Source organism: Drosophila subpulchrella, chromosome 2R, assembly GCF_014743375.2.
Source record: "Drosophila subpulchrella strain 33 F10 #4 breed RU33 chromosome 2R, RU_Dsub_v1.1 Primary Assembly, whole genome shotgun sequence".
NCBI lineage: Eukaryota > Metazoa > Arthropoda > Insecta > Diptera > Drosophilidae > Drosophila > Drosophila subpulchrella.
In genome coordinates this window covers 15,697,714-15,725,104 of record NC_050611.1, presented here as the reverse complement: position 1 = coordinate 15,725,104, position 27,391 = coordinate 15,697,714, and the positions used below count along the sequence as shown (strand labels likewise).

The 27,391-nt window shown below is 39.6% G+C and overlaps 1 protein-coding gene across 3 annotated transcripts in view; it reads right to left on the bottom strand.

Moving 5' to 3' along the window:
- Positions 1-5,597: 5,597 nt before the first annotated feature.
- The window catches only part of LOC119551888 (Krueppel-like factor luna), a 41,669-nt gene continuing 19,875 nt past the window's right edge, over positions 5,598-27,391 (bottom strand). For all 3 annotated transcript variants that reach the window (XM_037861488.1, XM_037861486.1, XM_037861489.1), the window contains 2 exons: positions 7,769-8,608; positions 5,598-7,004 (listed from right to left, as the gene is read on the bottom strand). In XM_037861488.1, the coding sequence (XP_037717416.1) occupies positions 6,832-7,004; positions 7,769-8,608 (1,013 nt within the window). In that variant the 3' untranslated portion in view covers positions 5,598-6,831. The remainder of the gene's footprint in view (positions 7,005-7,768; positions 8,609-27,391) is intronic.

Here is a 27,391-nt window from a genome sequence, read left to right as displayed (position 1 = left end):
CAACATTCATAAATTATCATTAAACGTTTAAATGTGACGCAGCAGCTCTAGGGGCACGCCGCATGCTGCATGCTGCACGTTGCACGTAGCTAGTTGCTGGTTGCAAGCTCAGTTCTGGTCAGGGAGAAAGAGACTTTTGCTATCTTTATAATGAGCCAAATGACATATTTATTTCGCTGTTCAGTTGCTGTTGCTGTTGCTGTTGCCACAATCGCTCAGGTTGGCCTGTTGCATGCAATTTCTTTTGGCCCGCAAGTCGCGGCGTCTAGACTCCAGACTCTAGACACATGGCGCACCAGAGGTGACAGCTGATTGTCATTGTTGGCATATTAAAACAGGCTCATGGGCTGGGTTCTTTAGTTTTTAGGCCCACTTGTAGGCCTGCAGACTTGGAGACCTCGACCCAGCCAAGACGGCTAAACGGCGACAGCCACTGACAATTGACACTCTTGGCCGAGTCTCGCATTTCGAATCCCTGGCCTAAACCTTCGCCAATTGCCAGTTGAACCTCAGCAACCAATTTCGAATTCAATGTGTGCCTCACAATGGGCAGGGACATTGCCTTGGGCGGGGAAAAAGAACTGGGACTGGAAAACTGGAAGGCAAGGAGGGACACAAACAAAGATCTAGGATCTGCCACGGAAAATGGGCCTGGAACTACTTCAACGTCTAGAGCAAGGACACAAAAAAGCCAGCCAACAGTCCATATAATAAGCAAAACAAACAAAGGAAAAACCAGACTTTGAACAGGGGCTGACTTTTCAAACTGAAAAGGGTTACAAGTTATAGCATCTAAACTTGCAAGCCTCTTAAAGTAAATAAAAAAAAAATAACCTAGAAGTGAAATTAAAATATTTTTATTTAATTAAGTGATTTTATAAATACCATTTTTTTAAAAACAATTATGTTTAATGGATAAAAATAAGAATATATAATATATGCAAATATTTGGTAATCATCAAAATAGTAATACATCAGTCATAAATGTGGTTGATAAATGTTGCTTAATGTTCAACATGTGCTCAAAATTTTAATCTGCGCTTTTATGATCCATATAATAAAAAAAAACATATAAAACTGCGTTCGACTTGGATTATTATAGGAGCAAGAAGACAATAAAAACATCTATAATTAAACAAAACGGGCGTTATTGCACTGGCCGTTATTGCACCAATTACAAATACATGACTAATTTGACTGTCTTTTGCAGTTCCATATATCATGATTTTATTCATAAGAACCTCCTTTCAGTGACTGCAAAACAAACAATAAATATAAACATAATACCCGCAATTACAACATGGTATGTACAGGATCATAAAAGTAGTTAGAACCACCTTAAAGACCCCTGTTACAAACCGCCCCCTTCCAGCGGCCGACGCCTCTGCCTCTCATCATCGTTTCGGGCCAGAGATTCACTCGCGGCGCGGTCTTAGCCAGGCCATGGCCAATGCCCAATACCGATGCCCAATGGCCACAAACAAAAGTGCGTTAATAGCCAAGACACACATGGCAAATGTGCACCGCCTTGCGGCCCCATAGCCCCCACCCCCACAATTCGGTGAGAGGAGTATGCGGACGGTACGGATCCACGGACAAGCAGCTAACGCGCCTTTTACAAATTTTTATTGAAAAATATTAAATTCTCATTAAGGCAGGAGAGGTCCGAGCAGGTTCCCAATCGCGTCCATGCAGCCTCTTTATATATATAAAAAGCCCCACGTTTTCTGTTGTTTTTCCTGAACGAACCCGAACCGAAGTTGGCGCGCGCTCACATGCGCCGATAGACTCGCTTAGATAAAAGATGATTTATGGGTTTTATGGTGTGATGGGAATTTTAATTTCCAGCATTTTTGCTTAACAAAATTAAACATGGGACTGCGAGCGACAGGCAGATAGAAGCGATATAGCAATATAGCAATATAGCGATATAGGAAGAAAGCCAACAGCCACCGAGCGAAGACAGGCACAAACGGTTATTTGCCTGTATTTGGGAATCGGGCAATTGTCAAATGAGGCGACCTCCTCCAGCTCCTCCAGACGATTCCATTTTTAATTGAGCCAAAGCGCACAGCATGTACCGCCAGCCGGCAACCGGCGACTTGCAACTTGCAACCAGCAACTTGCAACTTCTGCGACTTCTGCGACGGGCAACTGTCCATTATGCTCACTCACCTGTAAAATAAATGGCAAAACTGCCAAACACTTTGGCCAACTGACAACTGCTGCCCCGGCATCATCGTTCCAATTTAATGTAGCAAATGGGGGGGGGATGGAAGGGGTTGGGAAGGGGTTTGGAAGGGGTTATGGAAGGGGATACAAAGGGGGGCACCCACTGCTGTGATCCGAGGTCTCGCGGCCCGTTCGTTTACCGTTAGGTGTCAAAGATTTCATGCCCCATGTCGCAAACTAACGACACACAATCGATCACAAATCAAACGGACAGAAGCGGCCGAAACCCGCAGTTGCCTCAGTTTCCTCAGTTGCCGACGCGGCCGCCGTTGCGACAGTCATCCAAATCCAAATGTGTCTCAAAAATCAGGCCGCGGCCAATGCAAAGCCGTTTCATAAATTGCACATGACCTGACGACCAGCAGCTCCAAACAGCCACAGCTCTGCTCCATCTCCATCCCCATCCCCATCCAACATCGCCATCGCCATCCAAACTGCATCTGCAGCAGCCAAAAGGCAGCAGAAAGGCATAACAATAAATTAAAAATGGATGTCGATGGCTAAGTGCACAGGAAATATTTTTTCTATATTTCTTATAGATAAATATGATGAAGTGTCGAGGAAAATGAGCTAGTAAATGTGACAGCGACGAAATAAATAATACAATTTTATTATACTTCGTTAAAAACATTTTTAAGACGATATATTATGTGTTACTTAAATAATCTTCCAGTATACAAGGGTGGTCAAAAGTATTTTCACAAAAAAAAAGTTAAATATACTCATAATTTGAACTTACATCTTGTTAACTTTGGCATCAATGGAAAGGTAATTTAAATGCCGTTTGAATGATACAATACATTTCTTAACCCATTCAGTACTTATTGAAAAGGACGAATTTGTGTAAAAATGTCCTTTTTGAACTTTTTTCCTCGACTTGAAAACTAAAATTTTTTGATGCAAAAAGTTTCTTCAAACAAAAATAATAGTAACTGCAAAAAGAATTTTTCAAAAATCATTTTGCTTATATTTTTTATGATTTTTTAAAGGTGACAATGTCGGAAAAAATTTGTATGAAAAAGAGAAAAATATGGCTAAAATGCATGTTTCTAAGCATTTTCAAAAAATCATAAAAAATATAAGCAAAATGATTTTTGAAAAAATTTTTTTGCAGTTACTATTATTTTTGTTTGAAGAAACTTTTTGCATCAAAAAATTTAAGTTTTCAAGTCGAGGAAAAAAGTTCAAAAAGGACATTTTCACACAAATTCGTCCTTTTCAATAAGTACTGAATGGGTTAAAAAATGTATTGTATCTTTCAAACGGCATTTAAATTACCTTTCCATTGATGCCAAAGTTAACAAGATGTAAGTTCAAATTATGAATATATTTAACTTTTTTTTTGAGAAAATACTTTTGACCACCCTTGTATATCTTTTATTTTAATACCCAAACCTTTTAAATATTTTTATAATAATAAAGTGGGTATTTTTAATTATTTTCAGATAAATATTTACAAAATATTTAAATATCTTAATCTAAATGTAATGCTTAGAAAACTAATTATTCTCTGTGTAGAGGTGGATGTATGTGGATGCCCGCTGAAAATCCCCATCTTTAAGACTCCTTCAATTGCTGGCCGGTCGATTTGGTTATTGGAGCGATTTTTTGTCTGATGGACAGCTGCCGACAGCCTGAGCCACACATACCCGAATGTACATAGTTCCCGCTCCCAGATCGACTGATCCCCAATCCCCAACCGCATCACCCACCTCATCCTCCTCCTCATCCTCCTCCAAGTGATGGACAGCGTTTTCTAGCCGGATCGCAACTAGACTTTATTGCTTTTTAATGAGCAGCGCAGTGATTTCAATGCTTATCTAAATGCATTCAGTTGATATTTGTCCACGGGGTGGCCTGGGGTAGTTGTGATATAACGAAATCATGGATTATGACTCGTAAAAAAGTTAGCGAACGATGATTTTTTTACGGCAGCTGATAGTTTACAACGCTATAAATTAAGAATATATTAATTGCTGATAAGTCTGCTATATTTTTTAAATTGGATGTTAGGAACAGATTTTAAATGATAGATTGCACAAGATAAATATGTAGTAAGTGTACAAGATCATACTTTGATTTACAAATCCCTTTTGCTTAAATATTTTTAAAATGTGTTTTATTCGATTTCATTACCCTTTTTTTAAGAAATGGAAAAATATTTTACGATATTTAACAGTACAATATATGTATATCAGCCAATCCCTTCACAGTTAAATGCCTTTATTATAATCATCTTGATTTGGATTTTTTACACTTTCCAACATATATAAAAAGGTTTCTCACTTTTATTTCATTCTAATTTAATAGTTCTGTAAGAAAATACTTATATGGTTAATCCCTTAAAAAATCACTCACCTAATTTTCCATCAACTTCATTCATTTTTGTATTACCCCGGTACAAAAGACTTGCCCAATTGCCGCTGCAGGGCATTCAAAGCGTCGATCAGTGTTAATTAAGGCACCTTCTCACTTTATTTACTTTTACTCATTTGCATATGCGTTTGGGTCATTAAACCTGACCTCCCCGGCCCACCATACGCCATCCATCCACAGTCCATCCAATCCTCCTCCGGCATCGCAATATTGACCTGACCCAAGGCATATTAATTAACCCAAAAAACCGGTCTGTTATATTTGTCTAACCTTTATGCTAAACGCGGTGATGGCAACAGGAAAATAAAAGGCAGTAGCAGTAGTAGCAGTCGATGTCGGTTGCTACTGTCGGCTGCCTTGTATTCGGTTATTAATTTACCAATAAATTGCCATGGCGTATGCGTAATATTTCACAATTGTGCCTTAATGACCGAGAGCGTTATTCATGCACTGATTTCCGCTGCAGGTGTCATCCCAGCCCATTCGAGTCCAAAGCCATCTAGCTATATGGCCAACCAGTTATGCGTATTAGCCGGCGGTGCCAGGCCCAAAGATCCAGCTTCCAGCTCCAAAGCTCCGGCTTTTCGCATTGAAATTACAAATGACGAGAAATTTGTCATCTTTATTATTGCAAACAACGGCGCAGTTGTACGTTGCAAAGTTGCAAAACGACAAACGACAAACGACGACAATGCTCCCCTGGACAATTGCAATTGGCGGGGAGTGCGTGCCATGGAGTGCCGTGCCACAAAAGCAAAAGTTGCTGACAACTTGCCACACATCTGTGTTCAGGGGGTAACCAGGGGATACGGGGGAACCCAGGGGCACACTTGTGGGTTAACCGCAGCCCCATTGTGCGCCAATTGATTTTTCATTCAAATGAAAATGCTCCGAGGACTGAGGATTTCGGCTTTCGATCCCATAATGAGCACGGCCAAGGCTTCGTTTGGTACAAAAAAGTATTCGCTTTTCTTTTATTTCTCAAAAAATAATACAATTTTTTTAGCTTTTGTGTGAATGTGTATGTGTGCTAAAATCTATGATGACAGTTGGTATGAGGCAAATTGCTTTTGGGGCTCGCCAGGGAATGCAGTGCGTTCCGTAGCTATAAGGCAGCTTACTGTGTATACATAGATAGTTAGGCTAAATAAAAAAAAGATGGAACATAAAATAACCAATTTAAACAGTATTTTTTAACAGATAGTTCCTGTAATTTCTTCGAATTAACTGTGCGTTTTACGCATATGAAAATTATAAATAAATGTAATATTGTCAATACACCAAAACGTCTTATAATTGTAAAGGGTGTTTTAAAAAATGTAAATGTAAGAATTAACAGTATTTTGTAGGTTTCTCTATAAGAAAATAATTTATTAGTAATTTCTAATGTAGTTTGTATCTGAATCCTAAACATTTAAAGGCACTAAATTGAAGCTGCAAGTTTTTATGAAATATTCTGCTTTAGTTTTATAACAAGTACAGAAAACGATAGATATGGAATTTTCATACATTTCAAATTGTTCAAATACAAACATTCCCTTATCGTACCCCTACAAAATCCTCATCCACTATCACATCATATGCGTATAGTACAAAATGTTTAAAATACCCTACAGATGAGAGAATTTCTATATATAAATATTGCTTTGCTTGGCTCTTCCGGTTTCTTTTGTTTTTGCCTCTTTTGTAGTTCTTTTTTGTTTGTATAAAATTTTCTACTTAATAACCAATAAAAATTTGATCTAAAATTAGTTAAATTTCTTCTTATCGCACTAGGTTGTAAATGTTTATCTAGATCTATGTACACGCAAGTTGCTAGCACCAATCCAAAACTATCTGTATATATATATATATATGTATATGTATATTTAACTATGCAGATATTTCTATGTGTAGTAGGTTAAAATCCACTTTGTTAACTTGGCTTCTGAAGGCAATTGTCTCTGGGCTGTAAATGTGAAAAATTTTACAAATCTTTCGGCCCTATAACTATAGTTGAACTACATCTAAGTTGGGCTTTGAGCCCGCTTACGGTCTAAATTGAGCTACTTAAGCGATATGGAATATCTGGTCTCAGTAAGAATGATCAATGGAAGTGGTTCGAGTGCATATAAATAATCAAGAGCTGCTCCCCGCAGCATCTCAGATGAGTATTCTCGGATATGTGAGTACGAGTACGAGTACGAGTGTGTATGGCCGGGGCCAGATGGGCAGTTCCAATCCTCAGTGGCGGCGCATGTGCAGCGACAGGTGGTCCGAGCGGCTGAAGCTCCGGGTGCACAGCTGGCACCGGAAGGGCTTCACGCCCGTGTGCTTCCGGTAGTGCCGGGTCAGCTCGTCCGACCGGGCGAAGCGCCAGATGCAGCCCTCCCACGTGCACACGTACGGCTTCTCACCTGGGGAAGATTGATATGTCATCGGGTTAGTTTACTCGAAAAGCATTCTAAGAACCTTAGATTTAATTAATAAGACATCAGAACAAAGCTGGAGAATTTAACAGATATAATTTGGAATTGTTACAAAGCCAAAGACTAACAATATAAAAAATAAACAATTAAGTAATAGCAATTGTTGAGACAGGTTTATCCTCTTGCTGTCAGAACTATGAATTCTATATAAGTCCTACCTTATAGATATTATCTTACAATCTCTAACGGATCTCAAGATCGTATAGAAAAGTACATATAAAATGTATAGGCATATAAAAGATAGTTTACGAGTTGCTTAAAAAATATATATTTGTTTCTTTCCTTAATATGAAAAGACCGTTTCGTCTTTAAATATGCCTATTTACGTTTTCGAATCAAAGTCACAATAAATGGTCGAAATTCCTTGTTATTTAGAGTGTTACCTTTTATGGCATAAACATTTTCATGGCTTAATATGTCACGATAAGAAATGTTATAAATTAGTCTTTTAAAAGCTCTTTTGTATCTGTTTAGTAGCTGTTTCCGCCTACATGTACGTCAATGTATTATTTTAAAAGCTTAATGTGATTTTTAACAATTGGTAATGACCGTTTAAAGATTATAAATTATCATTCCATATAATTTACCATCCAAGACTTTTGGTTTTAATCCTAAAAAGATCTGTCTCTATAAAAAACTGTTTATTTTTATTCGTTGTAAAATCTTTTATTGAAAAAAAACGTAAAACTCACCTGTGTGCGTTCTTTTGTGCGCCTTGAGGTGCGAACTCTTGGTGTAGACCTTGTCGCATCCTTCGGTGTCGCACTTGTGTACCTTGCGGTTCTTGGAGAGATCATTGTAGCCGCCGTTGGCCGTGGAATCGGAGGAGGAGGAGCGCCCGAAGGCGGAGGCGCCACCGCCGCCGCCCCCAAAGTTAATCCCACTGAAGCTGCTGCTGTCCTTGCGCGTTGCCCCCAAAGCCATGCCCCCGAAGGCGGGATTTAGGGCGGCATGGGGTGAACCCGACCCTGCATAGCTCTTCCAGCTGGGCGAGGAGTTGGAGCAACTCGATCCAGCCAGGGATTTGCTGGATCCTCCCGTGGGCGAGGACTTCCTGGTGGCCTGACCATCTCCGAATTTGTAGGGATTCTTGAACAGGCTCAGCAGCGAGAACTTGCGGTCGTAGTCCTGCATGCTGCTCCCCGCAGATCCTGTGGCCGAACCACTACTGCTTCCGTTGTTGTAGCTGCAGCTGTTGTTGTTGTCCTCCTGCTTGCCACCACTTCCGCTTCCGCTGATCCTTCGATAGGTGAAAAAGAATGGCGAGGCCGCGAAGAACGGCGAGAATGGCAACTTGGACACACCGGAGGCATAGAGTTGTTGCTGCTGCTGCTGCAGCTGCTGCTGCTGCTGATGTTGCTGCTGCTGCTGGCGGGCAAAGGCCCCCAACGACGAGGATCCAGCTGAGCCCGCTCCAAAGTTGGAGGACGAGGATGAGCCGGATGATCCACTCTGCTTGCCATTGCTGTAGCCAGCTGCCTTGGTGGCCGACGAGGATTTGCAGCTGGTGGAGCCGCCATGCGAGGTGCTCGCTGCAAGAGGGGGAAAAAACGGTAGAGCGGTTGAGAAAACCCATCGAGATTCGGTTAACAAAATGGCCAAAATGGTGAGGCCACTTTATGGCCGCCAATGCCTAATGAGCCTCGTAAATGAACCGCAAACTGAGCCAAACTGCCAGCCAAAAGCTGGGCAGGCCAGCTTATTTAATTAGCCGAAGATACTGATACTCTGGTTTCGGTAGATCTGATTTGTAATGGATATTCTCTTCTATTTGATAAAATATTAAGTATAAGCAAAAAATATACATTCTATTTAGCAGCCTTTAGGAAAATATTACTTTTATAATTTATCCGTACTTTAGTTTCATTCTAAGTCTATGATTTTTTCGATAAGCCATAATTTTCGGTACCTGTTTTATTTTCATACGTATGTCTTAAGCTCAAAAATATAGAAAACATTGAGCGGATGTATTTATTACTTAAATGTACAAATTTGTATGCCTTAAAAAATATTTGTTATGTTTTTGAATATTGGATTGCAAGTTATAGAGCAAAGAAACAGTCGGCCGGGAACATTTTGGCCTGTCAGTCGGGAGTCTTTACACAATTTCCTAATTTCGTTCGACCGCCTCATTGCATCAAAAACGTTTGCATGTCGCGTATTTTATGGCCGGCAGACAGCCCAGATGGACGGACGGACATCGAGTTGGAGTTGGAGACTCCAATAGTCGAATAGTCAAGGAGTCGAAGAGTCGAAGACTCCAAGACTCGGATTCCAATTCAGACGGACAGCGAATCCGTGCAGTCGTGATCCATTTAACCTGTACTCTGGGCTCCAGACGACGACGACTGCCACTTTCGGCTGCCAGTTGCAGTTGCATTTGCAGTTCCAGTTGCAGTTGCAGTTGGGACAAGTGTGTCGATTTTGGCGCCCGCGACATCAACATCAATTGCCAGCCAAACTGCAGCTGCTGCTGGTCGCCATATGCCCCACCTGCCCCCTGCCTCTGGCCACTTGCCCCACCTGCCCCTCATTTTGAAGGGTGCCCCAAACCGAAATTACCAAGAAGTTTGCTCAGTTTTTGCCACTCCACTTGCCTTGGCTTAAGATATTCGTAGCTTCTTTCTTTGCTTGCTTACTCAGATTTGAGTTCTTTCTTTAGTTATTTATTTACATGTTTGTTTTGAAATTGGGAATCTGTTAAAAAAGATAGTTATACAAAGCTAGATCATACCAAAAAAAATGCATTCCTGTTAATGGCCTGAAAGAAGCGATAATCTTCCATTTTAAAATTAAAGGAATTTTTATTTTTGGTCAATCAAATTCAAATCAGGGATCTAAACTAACTTTAGGGCTTTAATGATCCTTAATACGGACTCATGGATAGTAAAATAATGCCCCACTTTATCGCATAATTAATTGATTTGAAGAAATTCAAGACATATTTTAGAGTGATATATGATTTATTGAAGGTCATATTTTAGTCCTATTTTTTGTAACCAAAAATGTAACTATGGAACTAATATTCTTAGATGCTATATTATATCCACATTTGAAACAATAAATAATACATAATGGTATGATTTATTTATAAGTACAATTTCATATAAGTCTTATAGTATAGGTCTACTTTCTTAAGACCCCATAAAAGATTGCCCAAAACTGTAAGCCCAAAACTTGACAAATGAAATCCCAAGAGCATGTTGAAAAAGTATTTAACCATTACTCCCGTTACCCTTGGGCCACCCCTCGATTTTTCGCCTGCTAAGCACATTCAATTTTCACTCTTCTTGGCGTTGCAACTCGTTTGTCAGGGGCCAAAACAAAAGGCCAGCGAAAGGGGCTCCGCGGGGGAACCGAACAAGTGACCCGGGCTTAAGTGCTTTGTCAAGCCTGCAACTCCACATGACCGAGGGCCACATGGCGGCCAGCCAGGAACAACAACGGCCAAGAGACCAGACCATCCAAACGAACCGGGCTCGAACTGACCGGCCAAGCAGAGAATGGGGTCCGTTGGAACCGCTGGTTTCTTAGCCTCAAGTGCCTCAAGTGCGTTTGCGTTGCGACTGTCTACACATGTGTGCCCTGGCTTGATGCATTTGTAATTTCCATGCCAGCGAGCGTTTTGTTTCACCAGCAATGGGTTACAGTGCCCAAGGTAGCAGACTTACAGTAGGGCTTCTATAGGAAACCTCTGGGCACCAAACACTCAATGTAATATCAAAGCACTTCAAATGCATTTAATATTTAAGTAGCACCTTTTAAATACTTATTTACAACCCATAGAATTACAGAAAGATTTTAGATTGTTTAAATGTTGTAGGCACTTTAACAATCAGGCATTCAACTTCCTAATAGCTGAAATGGAAATCGATTGGACCATTTGTATACAAAAATGTTCTATCATTTCCTAATACACTTAGCTGACAACTCTTTTAAAATAAATAAAATCTATGTATCTATGTATCTATGTATCTATGTATCTATGTATCTATGTATCTATGTATCTATGTATCTATGTATCTATGTATCTATGTATCTATGTATCTATGTATCTATGTATCTATGTATCTATGTATCTATGTATCTATGTATCTATGTATCTATGTATCTATGTATCTATGTATCTATGTATCTATGTATCTATGTATCTATGTATCTATGTATCTATGTATCTATGTATCTATGTATCTATGTATCTATGTATCTATGTATCTATGTATCTATGTATCTATGTATCTATGTATCTATGTATCTATGTATCTATGTATCTATGTATCTATGTATCTATGTATCTATGTATCTATGTATCTATGTATCTATGTATCTATGTATCTATGTATCTATGTATCTATGCATCTATGTATCTATGTATCTATGTATATATTTATCTATGTATCTATGTTTCTATGTATCTATGTATCTATGTATCTATGTATCTATGTATCTATGTATCTATGTATCTATGTATCTATGTTTCTATGAATCAATGTATTGATGTAATGATGTATCGATGTATTGATGTATCAATGTATTGATGTATCGATGTACTGATGTATTGATGTACTGATGTATTGATGTATATGTATCTATGTACGTATGAATTGATGTACCATTGAATTGATGCATTGATGTATCTAAGTATATATGTATCTATGTACCTATGAACTTATGAATCAATGTTTCATGTATTGATGTATCTAAGTATCTATGCATCCATGCATCCATGCATCTATGTAACTATCTATGTGTCGCTCTATCTATCTGATCAAACTGAACACAGATATTTATAAAAATAATGTAGAATATTTAAAATGCGATTTAAATGCAGGTAAAAGTGCAGGATCTGTATTCTGATCTACTTTAATTTTTTGAATCTTAGTCACAGGGGGTTTCAGTTTCAGAAGTACGACTGTAGCTTTCGAGGGAGGCAGGTAGACTAAGCCCCGGGTTGAGGTCCGTTAGCCCAGGCAGGCGCGTTATTAAAATTGATGGCATTTAATTGAACTGGCCATCAACGTCAGCCCACAGTGCTGTTTGCTGTTGCTGTTGCTGTTGCAGTTTCTGTGTCTTTTCCGCTCTGCCCCATTTGCAATTGCTGGAAAGGGAAGTCCAGCAGCAGCGAAGATCTCGCAGAGAAGGGAAATGGATGGCGGTCACTAGATGGTGGATGCTACGGTGGCGTATGCTAATGCGCATTATGTGGCAACTCTCCGGCTGTCATATATTTCTCGTCTCCCAAATGGCCATTCTCCTGTCCAAACTCTGCGAGTATATAGCCGAATGTGTGTGTGTAATCACCGCTTTTACCGAAATGCACACGCTGACTTCATATTTCTGCCAATTTGGCTTTGGCAACAGGCAACAGGCAACAGGCTACAGGCCACAGCCAAGAAACACAGTAAACTCCAAACCCCAAACACCAAACACCGGGCGACCCAGAGATTTGAAATCACACTTGTGCCTATTGCCAAAGTGGTGCAATAAAAAAAGTGAATGTTGCCCCCAAGTGGCACCCGGCAGATTCGATCCAAGATGCGATGCGATGCTATCCAATGCGATGCATATAGATGCTATATAGACAGGCTCCTCCATCTCGGGCTCCTTTGGCGCGTCTTCAAATGGTCGTCGTTGTGGCCATAAACTGCTCATTTGACTTAGCCAGATTTACGTTGAGCAGACCCCCTTCGAAACCCCTTCCAACCCCCTTCGCAGCCCCATCTCCAGCCCCGCCCCCTCTGCTCGTGTGCGTAGTCGAACGTGCCGCCCCAGTCTCAGTCGGCGATAATTATGATGAGGCCAGATCGTCTCCAGACCAAGTCAAGTCTGGAAAAGCAGTCATCGCCGGAGAGTGGGAACCGTGGTGGAAAGTAGCCGGGTAAAGGGATAGTTTGGGGGAGAAATTTTATTAGCTTTCAAAAGAGAAATTGTGTATACATAAGTCGAAGGTTCTTTATTTGAGAGCTTTAAACTTTATTTTACCTGCATGGGATTCATATCCAATTTAAAACGGAGTCGCTTTGAGTTTAAAAAAAAATAGAGTCTAATTATCAAATCTTAAAAAAAAATGTTATTAAAATAAAGTATATTTATTATTTATTTAAATGGATTTCAGATTTTAATATATAGAGAAAATACATCCTTTAAAATGTGTATTATATTTAAATACTAGTTCAGTTCTCTTAGTTACTTCAATCTCGACTTTGAAAAAATATCTTTCTTTTTCAATAAAAATTTATGAAAGACATAAAAACTTCTTTCAAAAATTTCATTAACTTTAGTAAATTTAAAATGGAAGTAAATTTTTGTAAGAAATAAATTCTAATACATTTATTTTAATTGTTATAAAATAAACCACATTTTTATTTATACTTAAACAAGCTAGTCCAAGATAATTTGACAAGGTAACCAATTTGCAATACGTTTCAGCCCACTGTGCAGTGCCCACTGTCGCAGCGTGTGCTGTGTGTGCAATGTGCAATGCGGATCTCGCACCAAATGCGACTGCAAAACTTGCAACTTTAGAAATGAGAAGCAGAAGAGAAAAACCCAGGCGAACAATAAATTACAAAAACAGTTGATAGGGTTTAATGTGCACTTGGTGTGCGATTGGTTATAATTGACAGTTCGCTTGGCTGGCTTGGGCAGCGCTGCTCCGCTCAACTTGGCTCTTGGCTCTTGGCTGTTGGCTGTTGGCTCCCAGCTTGTAGCTCCAAGTCCGATTCCGGGCTTAAGTCAGCGACGTGCTTGGCCAAGCACCACCGAGCCACCAAAAGGCACCTCCGAGCACCACTGGCACCACCATCGTGGTTACGTTTCTAGCCACTTAATTGCCAGGCGAGCTTACGTTGATTTACTAGTTGATTTTTATATGAAACTGTCGTATTTAAGTTATAATTATGAAACAACATGGCTGCGTATCCGTGTCCGTGTCTTTTTGATTCAGCAACTCAGCGATTCACCGATTCAGCTATTTTCACACATGAACCGTTCGCTTTCTGGGCCAACTTTGACTCCAATACGCTTTTTGGGCCACCGACGAGTGCGAGTCACATTGGATTTATGGCATTGCGCATACGCCGTGGGGGCAGCCATCGGTTTAAATCGCCACTATAATATCGTACCCTCCACTCTGAAGCTCTGGCTTTTTGTTTCAGCCATTTTTCACACTCTGCGGGCGTCTTTTGAACCTTGAAATAAAAGTTTTCCCACACTGAACACTGCCGTCTGCACACAGCACACTGCAAAACATTTCGATTTTCCTTTTGGCGGCCTTACCTTACCTTACCTGCTAATCCAGCCAACGATTCCCAGCCAGCCCAAAATGGTAACAGACGTAGACTCTGTGGCAGCAGGGAAAAAAACTAATGAGCAACAACACAGCGAATGCAAACTGCACCTGCCAAAGAGAGCCTCGGCCGGAGGAGCCGAAAACGCCACAAAAGTCAACTGATTCTGAGATGGCGAAACCGAAATGCCCTTTAGATAAGAAGGCACCACTAATCATTTAAGTTCATACTGCCTAAGTTTTGAATATAATGGTCATTTTTCAGTAAAGATTAGGGATGGCTGGGTCCTTTGATAATTTCTTGGTTCCTTAATTCCCATATTGGGTAAATATAAAGATTAAAGTAAAATACAAACAATTTAATTAAAAATTCAACAAGTAGATACCTTATAGGAACAAGCCCACCATAGAGTAAATTATCAGATTATTTTTACTTCTATAAAAATATCGTAAATAGTCAATCTAACTTAGCTCTATATAAAGTGGAAATATACAAATTAAAATATTTTACAAAAAGGAGAAACATCCGTAAGTGTAATTTTTAAATTCTCTTTGTAATATGAATAATAATATAAATATTACGAGGAAAATATATAAAATATATATGACTAATGATTTCATCTTTTAAAAATGTCTTTTAAAAATCCTAAGAATAAACATTTCGGATCTTAAGATACTGTCACACGAAAATATCTTTATCAATGCCAACTGCTCCACAAAACCGGTAATGCCTTTCAACCCCGAAGGGTATTCTCAGTCAGCGAGGGCTGCCCACAAGAAAATCAGCAAACAGCATCGCCGAGACGTTGGCGGCGCTTCGTTAGCGGTTAGTCCCCCTATCGGGGTCCCCAGTTCGAGATAACCCCCAATCCAATGCAACCCCTCATCCTCCTGCCACCCACGGGTTTTTTCTATTTCTATGGCTTTTTTTTTTTTGATTTGTTTTTTATGAGCAAATTGTGGAAATATCTTAGAGCGACGGCAGAAAAACGTTGACAACTAGATAAATTTAAATGAATTTCTGAGACTCATAAGCTGACAGCGAAATGGTCGATCAGAGTCGTGTATTTAGGGGCATGCCTCGCATGGAGTTCTTGATCAAAAGGCGGTAGCAGAAAGCCAGCAAAAAGCGGACATTTAATTGTTTTTGCTACCAATTATGTATTTGTCAAGTTAATTGGTATGTCAACGCAACTAGTTTTTAGAGCGCAGCTCAGCTGAGCGCGGCTCCATCTCCCTGGCTAACAGGCTAACAGGCCAACAAGCCGACTAGCCAACTAGCCAACATTGTCCAAGTGGCCGACTGGAGTCATCAAAGCTGACCACCGCCGGCGGAGCAAACGCCTGACGCATTGTCAATAAGCTGGCGACGACACACGGACATGGCCGAAGATACAAAAGCAATGCCAATCATGCAGGCATTTTACACCAGGCCCCCAGTCCAAGCCAAAAAGCCAAAGAGCCAAGATCCCAGAGCTTCAAAGACAGGGGGAGAAAAGTCCAGTGGAAACTAAAGCATTTGTGTAAAATTCTCTACTAACCAAAGATACGAAAAAAACATTGGTTAATAATATAGGTTATTCTAAATATTTATTTTAAAAGTGCAAGCTATGCATAAGGATTTATTTTCAATTAGGTTTTTTTAACATGTGTAAATTTTAACAAATTTATGGAGGTATATAAAAACCTCCTCCTATAAAAGACTCCAAAGTCACTCAAATATTATTACGACATTTGCAAAAATTTACTAAAAAATGTTAAGATTATATAAACATTTTCTGACAATAAAAAATGTTCAAATAAAATGAATCGTGTTCTTTGAACAGCAACGTATATAATTGAATATCATTTCTTGTAGAAATCAATTTTGTATTAAGAAAATGACTATCTTTTTAATCATATAGCCTAAAAATCGATATAAGTCTATCGTATAAATCGATATATATCAAAAAGTATTTACCTCCAATGAATCCTCTTGATAATGTATATTTTCTTTTAGTAATAATGTGTTCTAATTTAAAAATCATATGACTTAAAATTGTATATTTTCTTCAAGAAAGTATTTAAGTGTTATGATCATTTTTCATAAAAAGTACGCTTATCATTAAAGAAAAGGACTGTTACCCCTTATTTTCCGCAGTGCACACCACTGCGAAGGTGTGAAATAGCTGGCCTGCCTGCAACCCAAAACCGGACCCGTTTCAGGCAGCTTCGCTTGTCGCCATTGATTGTCAGCGCGTGTTCTCTCTCCTGGCGTTGATGGATGGATGGCTGGATGGATGGATGGCTGGATGGCTGGATGACTGGCTGGGTGGACGAATGGATGGATGGTCAAGAGCTGGATAAAGGAGTGGGGTCTCCAGGCAGTTGGGCCCCTTCTGTGACTTATCGGCCCGATCTGTGAGTGCTTAACAAATGCCTAGCGCTAATGACAATTTTGTTATACATTTTATGCATGCACAGATCGCGAGCACTCATGGCGTATACGCAATGTCCGTGTCCGATGTCCGCTGTCCGATGTCCTCTGTCCGATGAATTCGATTTCCCGATGTCCGATGTCCTCTGTCCAAATGCCGATCACGATGACGATGATCGCCGTGCCGATAATGACGATTACCCCGATGGTAATGATGATGGCTTGGATGCGTGTGCGATAACGCGACGCTAGTTGCAGCCAATGTCGATGGACAAGCCGATAAATAAATTTATGCACAAACCAGACGAGGCGTAAAATGCGCAATTTGATTTAATGCCTATATATGTGTGCGTGTCCCGCCATGGTGTCGATATATATGTATGCAATGATAATCGATTTATGGTGTGTGAAGTTTGTTTCCTTTTTGCATTATTTTTTTTTTGTGCTTCTTTTTGCCCGCCGCGATTCTGTTTTTCCCCCTGGCTTTTTCGTATATTTTTCTTCTTTTTTTTGTGTCATTGCTAATTGTGTACAAATATGGACAAAAGCGTGGACACGGCCGCAAAGGCGAAGGCTTTCTAAATGGCCAGTAAGTAGGCAGAGTCGCAAGTTGCAAGTTGCTAGTTGCAAGTTGCTAGTCGCAACTTGGCCATAGGCAACTTGGCTAACAGGCGCTTTAAAATGCCTGCGAGAAATAATTTATGCATTTCTTTGTCTGCCGGCTGAGATAAACAGCGGCAAAGCAGTTTAAGTGGTTTTTTCTACGGCTGCACAACTTTGCTATACATATATATATATATATGAAATGCTTTGGCCGGAGAATTCTGATTGGGCTCGGATCGAATCGGATGGGGCATTAAATGATCATTTTATGCAGCATTTCATTGATTTATTGATGCGCATACGTAATCGATGGGCTGGCAGGCGAGGACTTAATGCTAGTCTTACTCAAAATATCTCTATAAAAGCTATCCTCACACATGGATGTTAAGAATTTTAAAATGTGTGGAAAAGTGGGAATATTATTAGCTTTAAGACATCATGTAGTGGTATCATAAGTGGTATAACTCGAATTATCCAGCTAGGTGTCAAATAGACACATCTAATATCCGATAATTTCAAGTCATATTAAATTTCAATAAACATTATAATAATTCAATATTGTGTCAAGTAAACAAATCTAATATCCGATGTCATCATACCATAAAAATTATTTCTAAGCATTATATTAATTTCATTGGAGTGAATATTATTATATATATTATTTTCTGTTTTCTCTGACACTAAAAAAAAATTTAAAAAATTTATTATGTAAATTTTAAAGTCGCTTATAAAAACAAAGATTATGGTAAGGTGTATAAATTCTAGATAGCTGTTCTCATTGTTAACTGAGATTAAGAAATTGATGATGCTTTAAATCTTCAGAAAACACAAAAAGGATCCTTCTAATGTTAAGGCACATAAGACATTTTGCCATGTTAAGTAATATTTGATATCACATTTATTTATAATGGTTTCAGAAAATTAAGATCCACTCAATATAGCAATACATGTCATAAAAAAAGATTTAAATATTGTATACAAGTTCTAGGAAAATGTTATCGCTCTAAATTGGGAGTACGTTTTACACATGCAATCACCCTAATGCTTGAAAAACCATTACTATACTTATGTTGTCTAAACCCAACAAATACTGGGTGCTTTATATCAATTGGCATATTGATTGATGTCTACCGAATACAGGCCAAGTCCATTAGGTAGCCGCCTAATCAGTTTTACAGCGAATAAACCAAGTTTACGAGATTAATTAATGTTATTTATCTAAAAATTAGCACCCCGCAATCACTCCAGCCATTATCGGCGGATTGATCGATTGTGCAGTTAAGCACCGACTTTTACAACCCCCTAAATCACCAGATGGACTTCGGCCCGATCCTCGCCAGACGATTTTCGAAGGCTCTTTCCGAGTTTTAGCCGCTGGGATAATTGGATCGCTGAGCTCCCAGCTTTTTGGGGCTTTGGAGGACGGAGTTCGAGTTCGAGTTTGGAACTGAGTTTGGTTTTGGTGAGCGGTAATTGCCGCGTGTTAATTCAAACAAATGTCGGGGATTGCACATTTAATGTGAAAATGAAGAAACATTGCGGCGCATGAGTGTGTGTGTGTGAGAGTGTATTTATGTGCTTGCAGCTTGCCCCCAAACGAGCAAATAGTAAACTTGGCCAGGATTACACAATGAAAAATATCTAAACGATTCTGTTAAAAATATTCAAATAGTTTAGAAAAAAGCTTCTGCTTGTACAATTATTAAAAAAATTAAATAAGAAAAGGACAATCCCCGGAAGGAAGTACGTCTTTCGTTTGGAATTATATTAGTGGAAATTCACAAAAAAGCTTTTACTTGTACAAATATTAAAAATAAAAACAATCTATGAATTACACCACTGAGAAATTGAAAATCCTCGGAATAATGTCCTTTCATTTGGTGCTATATTTAGTAAAACTAGAAATTGTTGCATTGGAACTTTATTTTTAAAAAAGCTTTGATTGAACTTACAATTTCATATAACTCTTTAATTAGATTGAAGCTTTTAAGCTAGTTATGATTATTACAATTTGCTTAAGATCGAATTCATAGATCATGATAATATGCAAAATACCAAAATTTTCTAATTACTCAATTTTATTCGAAGTTAACACACATATATTTATGCGTGTTTCAAGAGTATTTTCCCTAATCTACTTCCTAGATTCGATTTTTCTTTTATTATTTTAATTAATGTTAATAATTAACTTTCGAACCCCCCCTTTCTTTCTGTGCCTTACGCCGGTTAGGTGGAGCGAGTGAAATAAATGATCCCGGCTTCATGTTTAATTTATTTGAAAGTTAACACACATATAACAACGGCAGCAACAACATCACCAGGCAAAACCTGAGTATAAGAAGAAGACGAGGCCGGTGACTGTAAAACAGTAAAAAGCAAAGGCAGCAACAAATACAACAAGAACAACAACAAAAATAGAGAAAAAATAAAAACAAAACGCAGACACAAGGTGGAGATGCCTGGACGTTTGTTGGCCATTTGGCTGGAGAGCACGGCATTAATGCGTCGTAATCACACTAAGCAGACATTAAATGCGTTTTCGCTGTTTGAGCACCACCACAGCACCACCAATACAGCAGCAAAGAAGCCACAGCACCACCGCACCACTGAAAAACCACAAAAAACCAGACGACTAGCCAGGCGAAGAGGAGCTCGCAGCTACAACATTTACCTGTACTAGCGCCTAAATGATTGATAAAATAATTGCCTGCACGTGATGCTAGAGAAGGAGGGAGATAGGCAGCGAGAAATAGAGAGGTGAAAAGAGAAAGGCGCCGCCTCACGCAATTCCCATTCCCCTGGCCACAAGTCCAAGTGTCAACCGAAGGCCTGGGAATCCCAGGAACCTCCCAAAAAAAACTCCCAAAAACAAGAAAGGAACAAGTTACCCCGTGTTCAAAGAAGGAATTCCTTCGAAGAACAATTAATCTTAGCACTTACACATTGTACAATGACATAGGTGAGACTTTTGGCTAAAACAGATATCATATGATAATCTTAAAACTTAAGAAAATTCATGTCCTAAATAAATTGGGTCATCTCAATGAAATTCGTTTAAAAATATGATCTTTGTTCGGGAAAAAAGTTATTGATTTGAGTCTTTTGTAATGTAATTTCCACCAGGATATATTCAATAAATTATAAAGAATATTACACCCTTTACTTATTATATAAAAAGGTCTGAAAATGATATACTAGTTCTACATAGTCTATAATAGACTTTGAGAAACCGAACATAATAGAACCCTCTGCTAATGCACTTTATAAAAAAAGAACCTTCAATCAGCGGTAGAACTAAAGCCTCCCAAAAACTAAAGCAAATCGAATGGAATAGGCAGTCCAACTACACCGAAAAAAGCATTGCAAATCTAACGAATTATAACGTGGGAAACTAACTAAAAAAGACACCTCCTAGAGGGAGACGGAAAGTGAGTGAGGGAGAAGGCACAAATTGCCGCAGTTAACGGTTCCTGTTTCATCGCAAATTTGGCGGCTGAAAACAGAAACAGAAAAGCGGAAAACCCCGAACCGAACGGAGAAAAAAATACAGAAACAGAAACCGAAAGACAAGCGCCTGAATGAAGCTTCCAAAAGGCAACAGCGAATGGGCGACACTAGCCTGAGGTACTGTGGATCAAATAAATGTAAAAATCCAATCTTTAATTAATAAAAATAAAAAATTAAAACATTAAATAGGCTTATGAGCAAAGTCACCTACACAAGCAAGGACCCCAGCATCTTTTTCCCTCTGTGGCCTTAAAATTCCCAAGCAGTTCGAGCTTTCCCTTGGTAAGCAAACAGGTGGTAATATTATGGATATGTTTTATATGTTACTTGCGATCAAAAAACTCAAATCAATAATATGGTAATTTACCAAGTAAATAAGTTAAGACTAAGTACTAACATGCCTTTTTTTAAAGATAGGACTTGAATATTCATTGAATAAATAAACCCCTTGAAATTAACTTATCCCCGTTAAACCGTACCATTTTGTTTCTCTTCCCCATTGCTTGATATTCTGATACAAATCTTTTTGACATTAACATTACTATTTAACATGATCCTTCCAACTGATTGATTTTGATAAAGCCTTTGCCCCACTGTGCTTTGTATCTTTGGCAATGCCAAAACGACTGCTCCACGACAAGTGGCCCCCCGCACGGATCTGCCCGCCCACTCGTGCGCCACATTATTTCATGCAAAATCATGCCATGGGAACCACGACCCAGCGATGCTCCACGAGCAGTCATCCTACCGTCCTCCCATCCTCCAGTCCTCCCATCTCCGCCCCAATCCAATCCCCCCCCTGGAGTCCACTGCAAGAGGCAGCAAGCAGTCTAGAACTATTACCCCAGTCCCTGGCCATCATGGGACAGCATCCGACTGCAACTAATGCACAATCATCGCAGATTATTTCATTTAATGTCAATACAAAACCAGCAAGAAGCCATCGCAGGCAGCCTCCGCTGCAGTTCCTCCTTCTCCAAGTCAATGCACTGAGAGAAAGGATAAGTTAATGCTATAAATTATTTAAGTTTTTATACAAGTGGACAAATGTAGTTTAAACTATCTGAACTATCTTGCTAATATTTTAGTGCTACCAGTCTATCGAAAGTTATGCCAAAAAAAAGTGTGACCATGCTATTAAAAATGATGCCAAACTTAAGATATTTTAAATTACTCAACTTTACAGAGTTAGATTCAGATTGAATTGTAATTCCCGTTCTTCTCCGTGTAGCGATGACTCCGTTTCTGTGTCGGTTTGCGACCATGGGTTTTGCCATGGGTTTGGGACGGGATCCTGGCGTGCATCGAAAGCTGAAAGTTTGACACTCCAATTCTCAATGCCGCTGGGCAAACAAATTGAGTGTAGAGCGCGGCAGGGGGCACTGAGGCGTTTTGCCCGTTAGTGTTTTGCAAACGAGTTTAAACTGCTGTTGACTTTTGAAAAGTTTAAGGGCCCGGGCGACCAGCAGTTAGCAGTTGCCATCGAAATGTAGCTGGAGCTGGAGCTGGGAGCTTCGATGCGGCCAAAAAGACAGGCGATCAGGCGATCCCACAGCCAGTTTCAATTCCTCCGTTTGACCTTGCTAAATCGATGTTCAATGTTCGATTTCGGCACATTTTTCGCTGGTTTCGCTTTATTTATGGCCCAGCCAGGCGATATTTATTCGAGGCTGTCTCTATGCCCGATCCGATCGCATCCGTCATGCGCCTTTTCAATGGTATTTGAAGTGTGCAATCAATTTTGGTTTTGCGGTTTTTAAAACAACACAGCGTTTTGCATACTGGGAGCGAGCAATATGCGATTGAGATTTAGCGAATGACAGAAGATGGGCAGATGGGATGTGGCGGATATTGTTGAAAGTGGGGTTTATTGGAAACTAATTTGGTAAAGTTTTGATTGCAAGAATTTTATTTGAAAATTAAATAAATTAAATGGTGATTCAATATTGCTACAATACTGAAAAAGTCTTAAATCGATTTTTCAATGACATGTTAGGGCTGTAGTTGCTATCTGTCAGAGAAAGTTACCATGAAGTAAAATTTTTCGTAAGGAACAATACGTTTATTCCAATGCAATGAACGTCAAATCGTTGCACAGTCTGTTATCACACGATATCAGTCAGATATAACCTAACATGATACGTTAACTCAATGACATAAGTTAACATGGCTTTAAGAAATCGGCCCCTAAGGACCCTAAGCCCCAATTAAAAGCTCCCATTTACGCCTCCTATAACCAACTTAATAAAGGGTATATAAATCGCCTGAGATGCTATCTTAAGCTCCCACCATTCCCACAGTCGGCCATAAAGTATTCATAAAATATCTATCCCAGCTCCCTGCTGCCAGCTATCTTCCTGCGGTCATCAATTGAGCCAGCAACCACCCACCGATGCTGCTGCTAAGGGGGCTAACAACCCAAGTAAAATATATACCGAGCTGATATCTGGGCAATCTTTTAAATTAATTTGTTGTCACCAGTTTGTTGAAATAATCTGGCGAGCAAAACAAATGTTACCGCCAATCGAAGCCAGGTGGGTGGGCACCTGCAGCAGCAGCAACAACAAGAGGCAGCGACACATGCCGTAGCTGCTGCAAGTTGCAACTTGCAACTCGGACCCAAAACTGCCCAACCCCAAAATTGTTCACCTGTCAAATCAGCGAGCTGCGATCTTTTATTGGTGGCAAGAGGCGAGCGCCAATTGTTGCTGGCCACAGAGCAGCAAGCTGCAACAGCAGCAGCCGCAGCAGATTTATTTATTTAAGCGAGCCGGGCTGTGCGGTGCACCCAATTTCAAATGGTGCTGGCTATCCCAGACGTGCACTGTGAGAAAATTGTGTTAAGGCTTTAATGACAAACAATTTTAATTAAATCACAGAGATCAATGTATCGCTAGGATAAACCTCTAAAGTCAGATTTTTCAATGTCATGTTTACTTTTATCGTTGAGTAATCCATCTTCATGTCGCGTCATTTTAGTATCTTAGAAAATATTTAAGTCAATGTCAACTTTCTCTGACTGATAACAAACTAGGACATGAATACGATATTGAGAAAACGATTCTACAAGAATATTATTTAATTGTACATATTTGTTAAGGAACTTCAATTATCTATTGAAAGGTCAGTAGATAGGGACAGTAGGAAAGCTTAAAATGAAAGGCATTTCATTTTTTCTTTCCTACATTGACCATATCGATTAAAATGATATTAATATGTTTGATTAAATTAATCTTCCACTTTTAACCGACAGCTAATTTCTTGAATATTTCACTTAGTCACTGTCACGCAGCTGATTTTCCATGGTCTCTAAGCTCTTGACAACTCAAAGCGGAAAATCGTGTGGTTAATGATGGCGAGAGTCAACGAAAAATTGTTTACGGATAGGATCGATTTGGAACGGCTCCTGGTGGTCTCGGTCTGTGGTCGGTGGTCCACAATCTGTGGCGATTTTTCTCGCAGTGTCTGGTAACAACGGCTGCCGCTGCCCGACTGGCTGGCCTCGTAAAGACTTAATTAAAGCGCCTGGCTTGGCCTGGCTTGGCTCTACTTTGCTTTGCTTTGCTTTTGCCCACTCTCAATCCCCGTGTCCGAGTCTCTCAATCCGAACCCGAATCGAATCCCGCTTTGTGAGCTGGCTTTGCTTTTGTTGCTGCCTGTTGGCCGTTGGCCGAGCGATAAATTCATGCCGCTAATTTGGCAGCGTTAACTCAATTTGTGACCACAAAATGCACAATTTGTCGCTGATTTTGATTGCCCATTGGCTTGAATCGGTGGTCGAGAGTCTGTGTGTGTGTGTGTGCTGTCTGTTGTGAGGTATTAAACCACGCCCCAAATGATCACCCAATGCCTTTTGTCTGTGGCTTTGTTTATTGTCTAATTATAGAGAGTGGGGCATAAACCGCAAAAGAAGGGGTAAGCGGGGAGATACCAAAAATTGCCTAAGGGGAAACGACTCTCCAACTATAGAGCTCCCAGATGCCAGATCCCAGCTCGAACCCAGACCAGACCCCATCCCAACTCCACCTCCATTTCCTCCATGGGCATCGTCATCATCTCACGAGTGCATCCAACTGCATTCGGCTTTATCGGAACTCGCAAATCTCTTCTCCTCACACAATTGACTGTCGGCTCTTTTCTACTGCGGGGCCTCCGATGGCAACTACGATCCCGAGGAGGTTGGTCTATAAAAAGATTTTCCCATAGCTTGCCGCTTCATATTTTAAACAGATAAAAGTGTGAAGTGGCTGGAAAATGTGGTTCAGCTTATGCATAAAGCGCGGCAGCCTTATAAGGCTCTGCTCTCAACTCTAAACTCCTAACGGACTGAGCACGCACTCCGACTTTAACTCGGACTCCAGCTCGGTTTTGGACTTGCATCTGCTGATATAAGTATGTATATACAACTCGGACTTGCGAACCCGATTCGATCCACTAACTGGCTCATAAATCTCGGCAATTAATTTTTTAAAGTGCAAGACCGCTGGAGTGGGACTCCTAGCCGTGACAACTGTCACCAGCTACACACGTTAAGTAAATAAAAATTTGCTCACATTTGTTTTTCCAGCTTTTGCGTAATTTGCGCAGGAATTTTTCTTTTTCGCTCGTGCGCTTTCCTGCAGATTTGCAAGATGATTTAGGGCAAACAACTTGTTACGCAACCCAATGGGCGGGACGGGGACATAAAACTGGCTGAAAATGTGTTTAATGATAGTGAAATTAATTGGGGGATTGCGTAACGCTGTCATCTCTTGTAGGAAGTTAAAAGATAAAAGAACGTTGTAGAGAATTAAACGACTCTTAAGAAAACCATTTAAAATTTAGTTATAAGAAGTTAGTTTACGTACAGACATAGAAGGCGAATATGATTAATTGCTTACGAACTGCAATTTTTTGATTTAAGGATCTTAATTAAAGTGTCTAGGTCAGGACCTTAAATTTTAAGATACTTTATAATAATCCTAAGCTATGCTAAGAATGCTAGACTTACGAATTCAGTTATATTTAATATCACTAGGACATTTAATTAATACAAAAACTTTTAAGTTCATCCTTTAAGCTTAGGATAAAAATTAATATTTTTGCCTTCTTGTCTGCGTTTCTTAAAAACTTATAAATAGTTTACTCTTTATAAATAACATTTGAAATGTGCAGGAATGTCCTTTACAAATCCCCTTCCTTTTCTGAACTGGGAAGCAAAACCCTGAACAATCAGAAATCCTAACTCCCATCCATTTTGGCTGAACATATTAACTTTCCCTTCCTATCCATTACCACTTTTACTTTCAAAATGTTTACAAAAGTATCGCAAGAATTTATCATGTCGCACGATAGGATATCACATGAAATTTCTCACACTGATTGCACAATCGAATCCATCAGCCATATTTATGTATATATATGGAGGCTACGTGTGTTATTTTGGGATTGCTTCATTAGGATTACTCCATTCGCCAGCCTTAATTTCCTTGTACGAGAGCGCGCACATTCAAATCGTTAGGCCGAAATGTGCACAATTTTATTTTACCAATAATTTGCGAAAAAATATTTTCACGAACGTGGGAAAACCGCCAACGTCTGCTGTCCATGTTGTAATGGTCGTCTCTCCCCCCCCAGTCTTTTTTTCCCGCCTGTCGATCCCTGATCGGGACCAACCGATCAACAGCAGCAATCCATGTCAAACTGAAAATTCAACAGAATTCGAGCGCAGGCGCAAAGTCGACGTCGCAGTTGCAGTTGCAGTCGCAGTCAGCTGAGCAACAGTCAACCAATTATTTTTATCGATTTGGTTGCAGCCACAAGACGCAGCAAAAGTTGCAGTTGCAGACGCAGGCTTTTCATAATCAAATGTGTGTGTTTTTTTTTCCCGGCCCGACTTGTGGCATCAATGCTCAGCAGCTTACACAGCTCCCAATTCAATCCCCATACCCATTCCCATTCCGATTCCCATTCCCCAATACCAATCCCAATCCCAGTCGAAGTCTGGATCTGTCTGGGAGTAGAGACTCCGTCTCGGGGTTGTGGACATGTGGCAGGCGCAAATGTGCGACTTGTTGTACAATTTCAAATTGAATTAAATGATTGAATGCATGAATGACTGACGCTAGCAACTGGCAGGCAGCAAACGAAAGACTTAGGCAGCGAACGCAGATTGAGCGGAGAAAGGCACTGAGAGACAATGTTGGAGATGAAGATGTTACTCTTGCCATGACTTTAGTTTTAATTTATATTTTTCTAAAATGTAATAATTTAATTTTTAAAGTCTTTTTTCTTTAATTAAAATTAGCAATTAACTGGGATGAAAATGAGAGAACTTCGGTATTACTTTATTAAGGCATCTTTGAGAAACTTTAAAAAAAACATTGCAGTTTTAAATTTCCATTCCCTTAAGCTAATTTATTATTTTTAAGCTGTTTATTTTGTAACAATAAATAGATAAATAACAAAATTTTTAATTTTTTTTAAATTAAATTTAATACGTTATCTAGCTAATCGACCTGA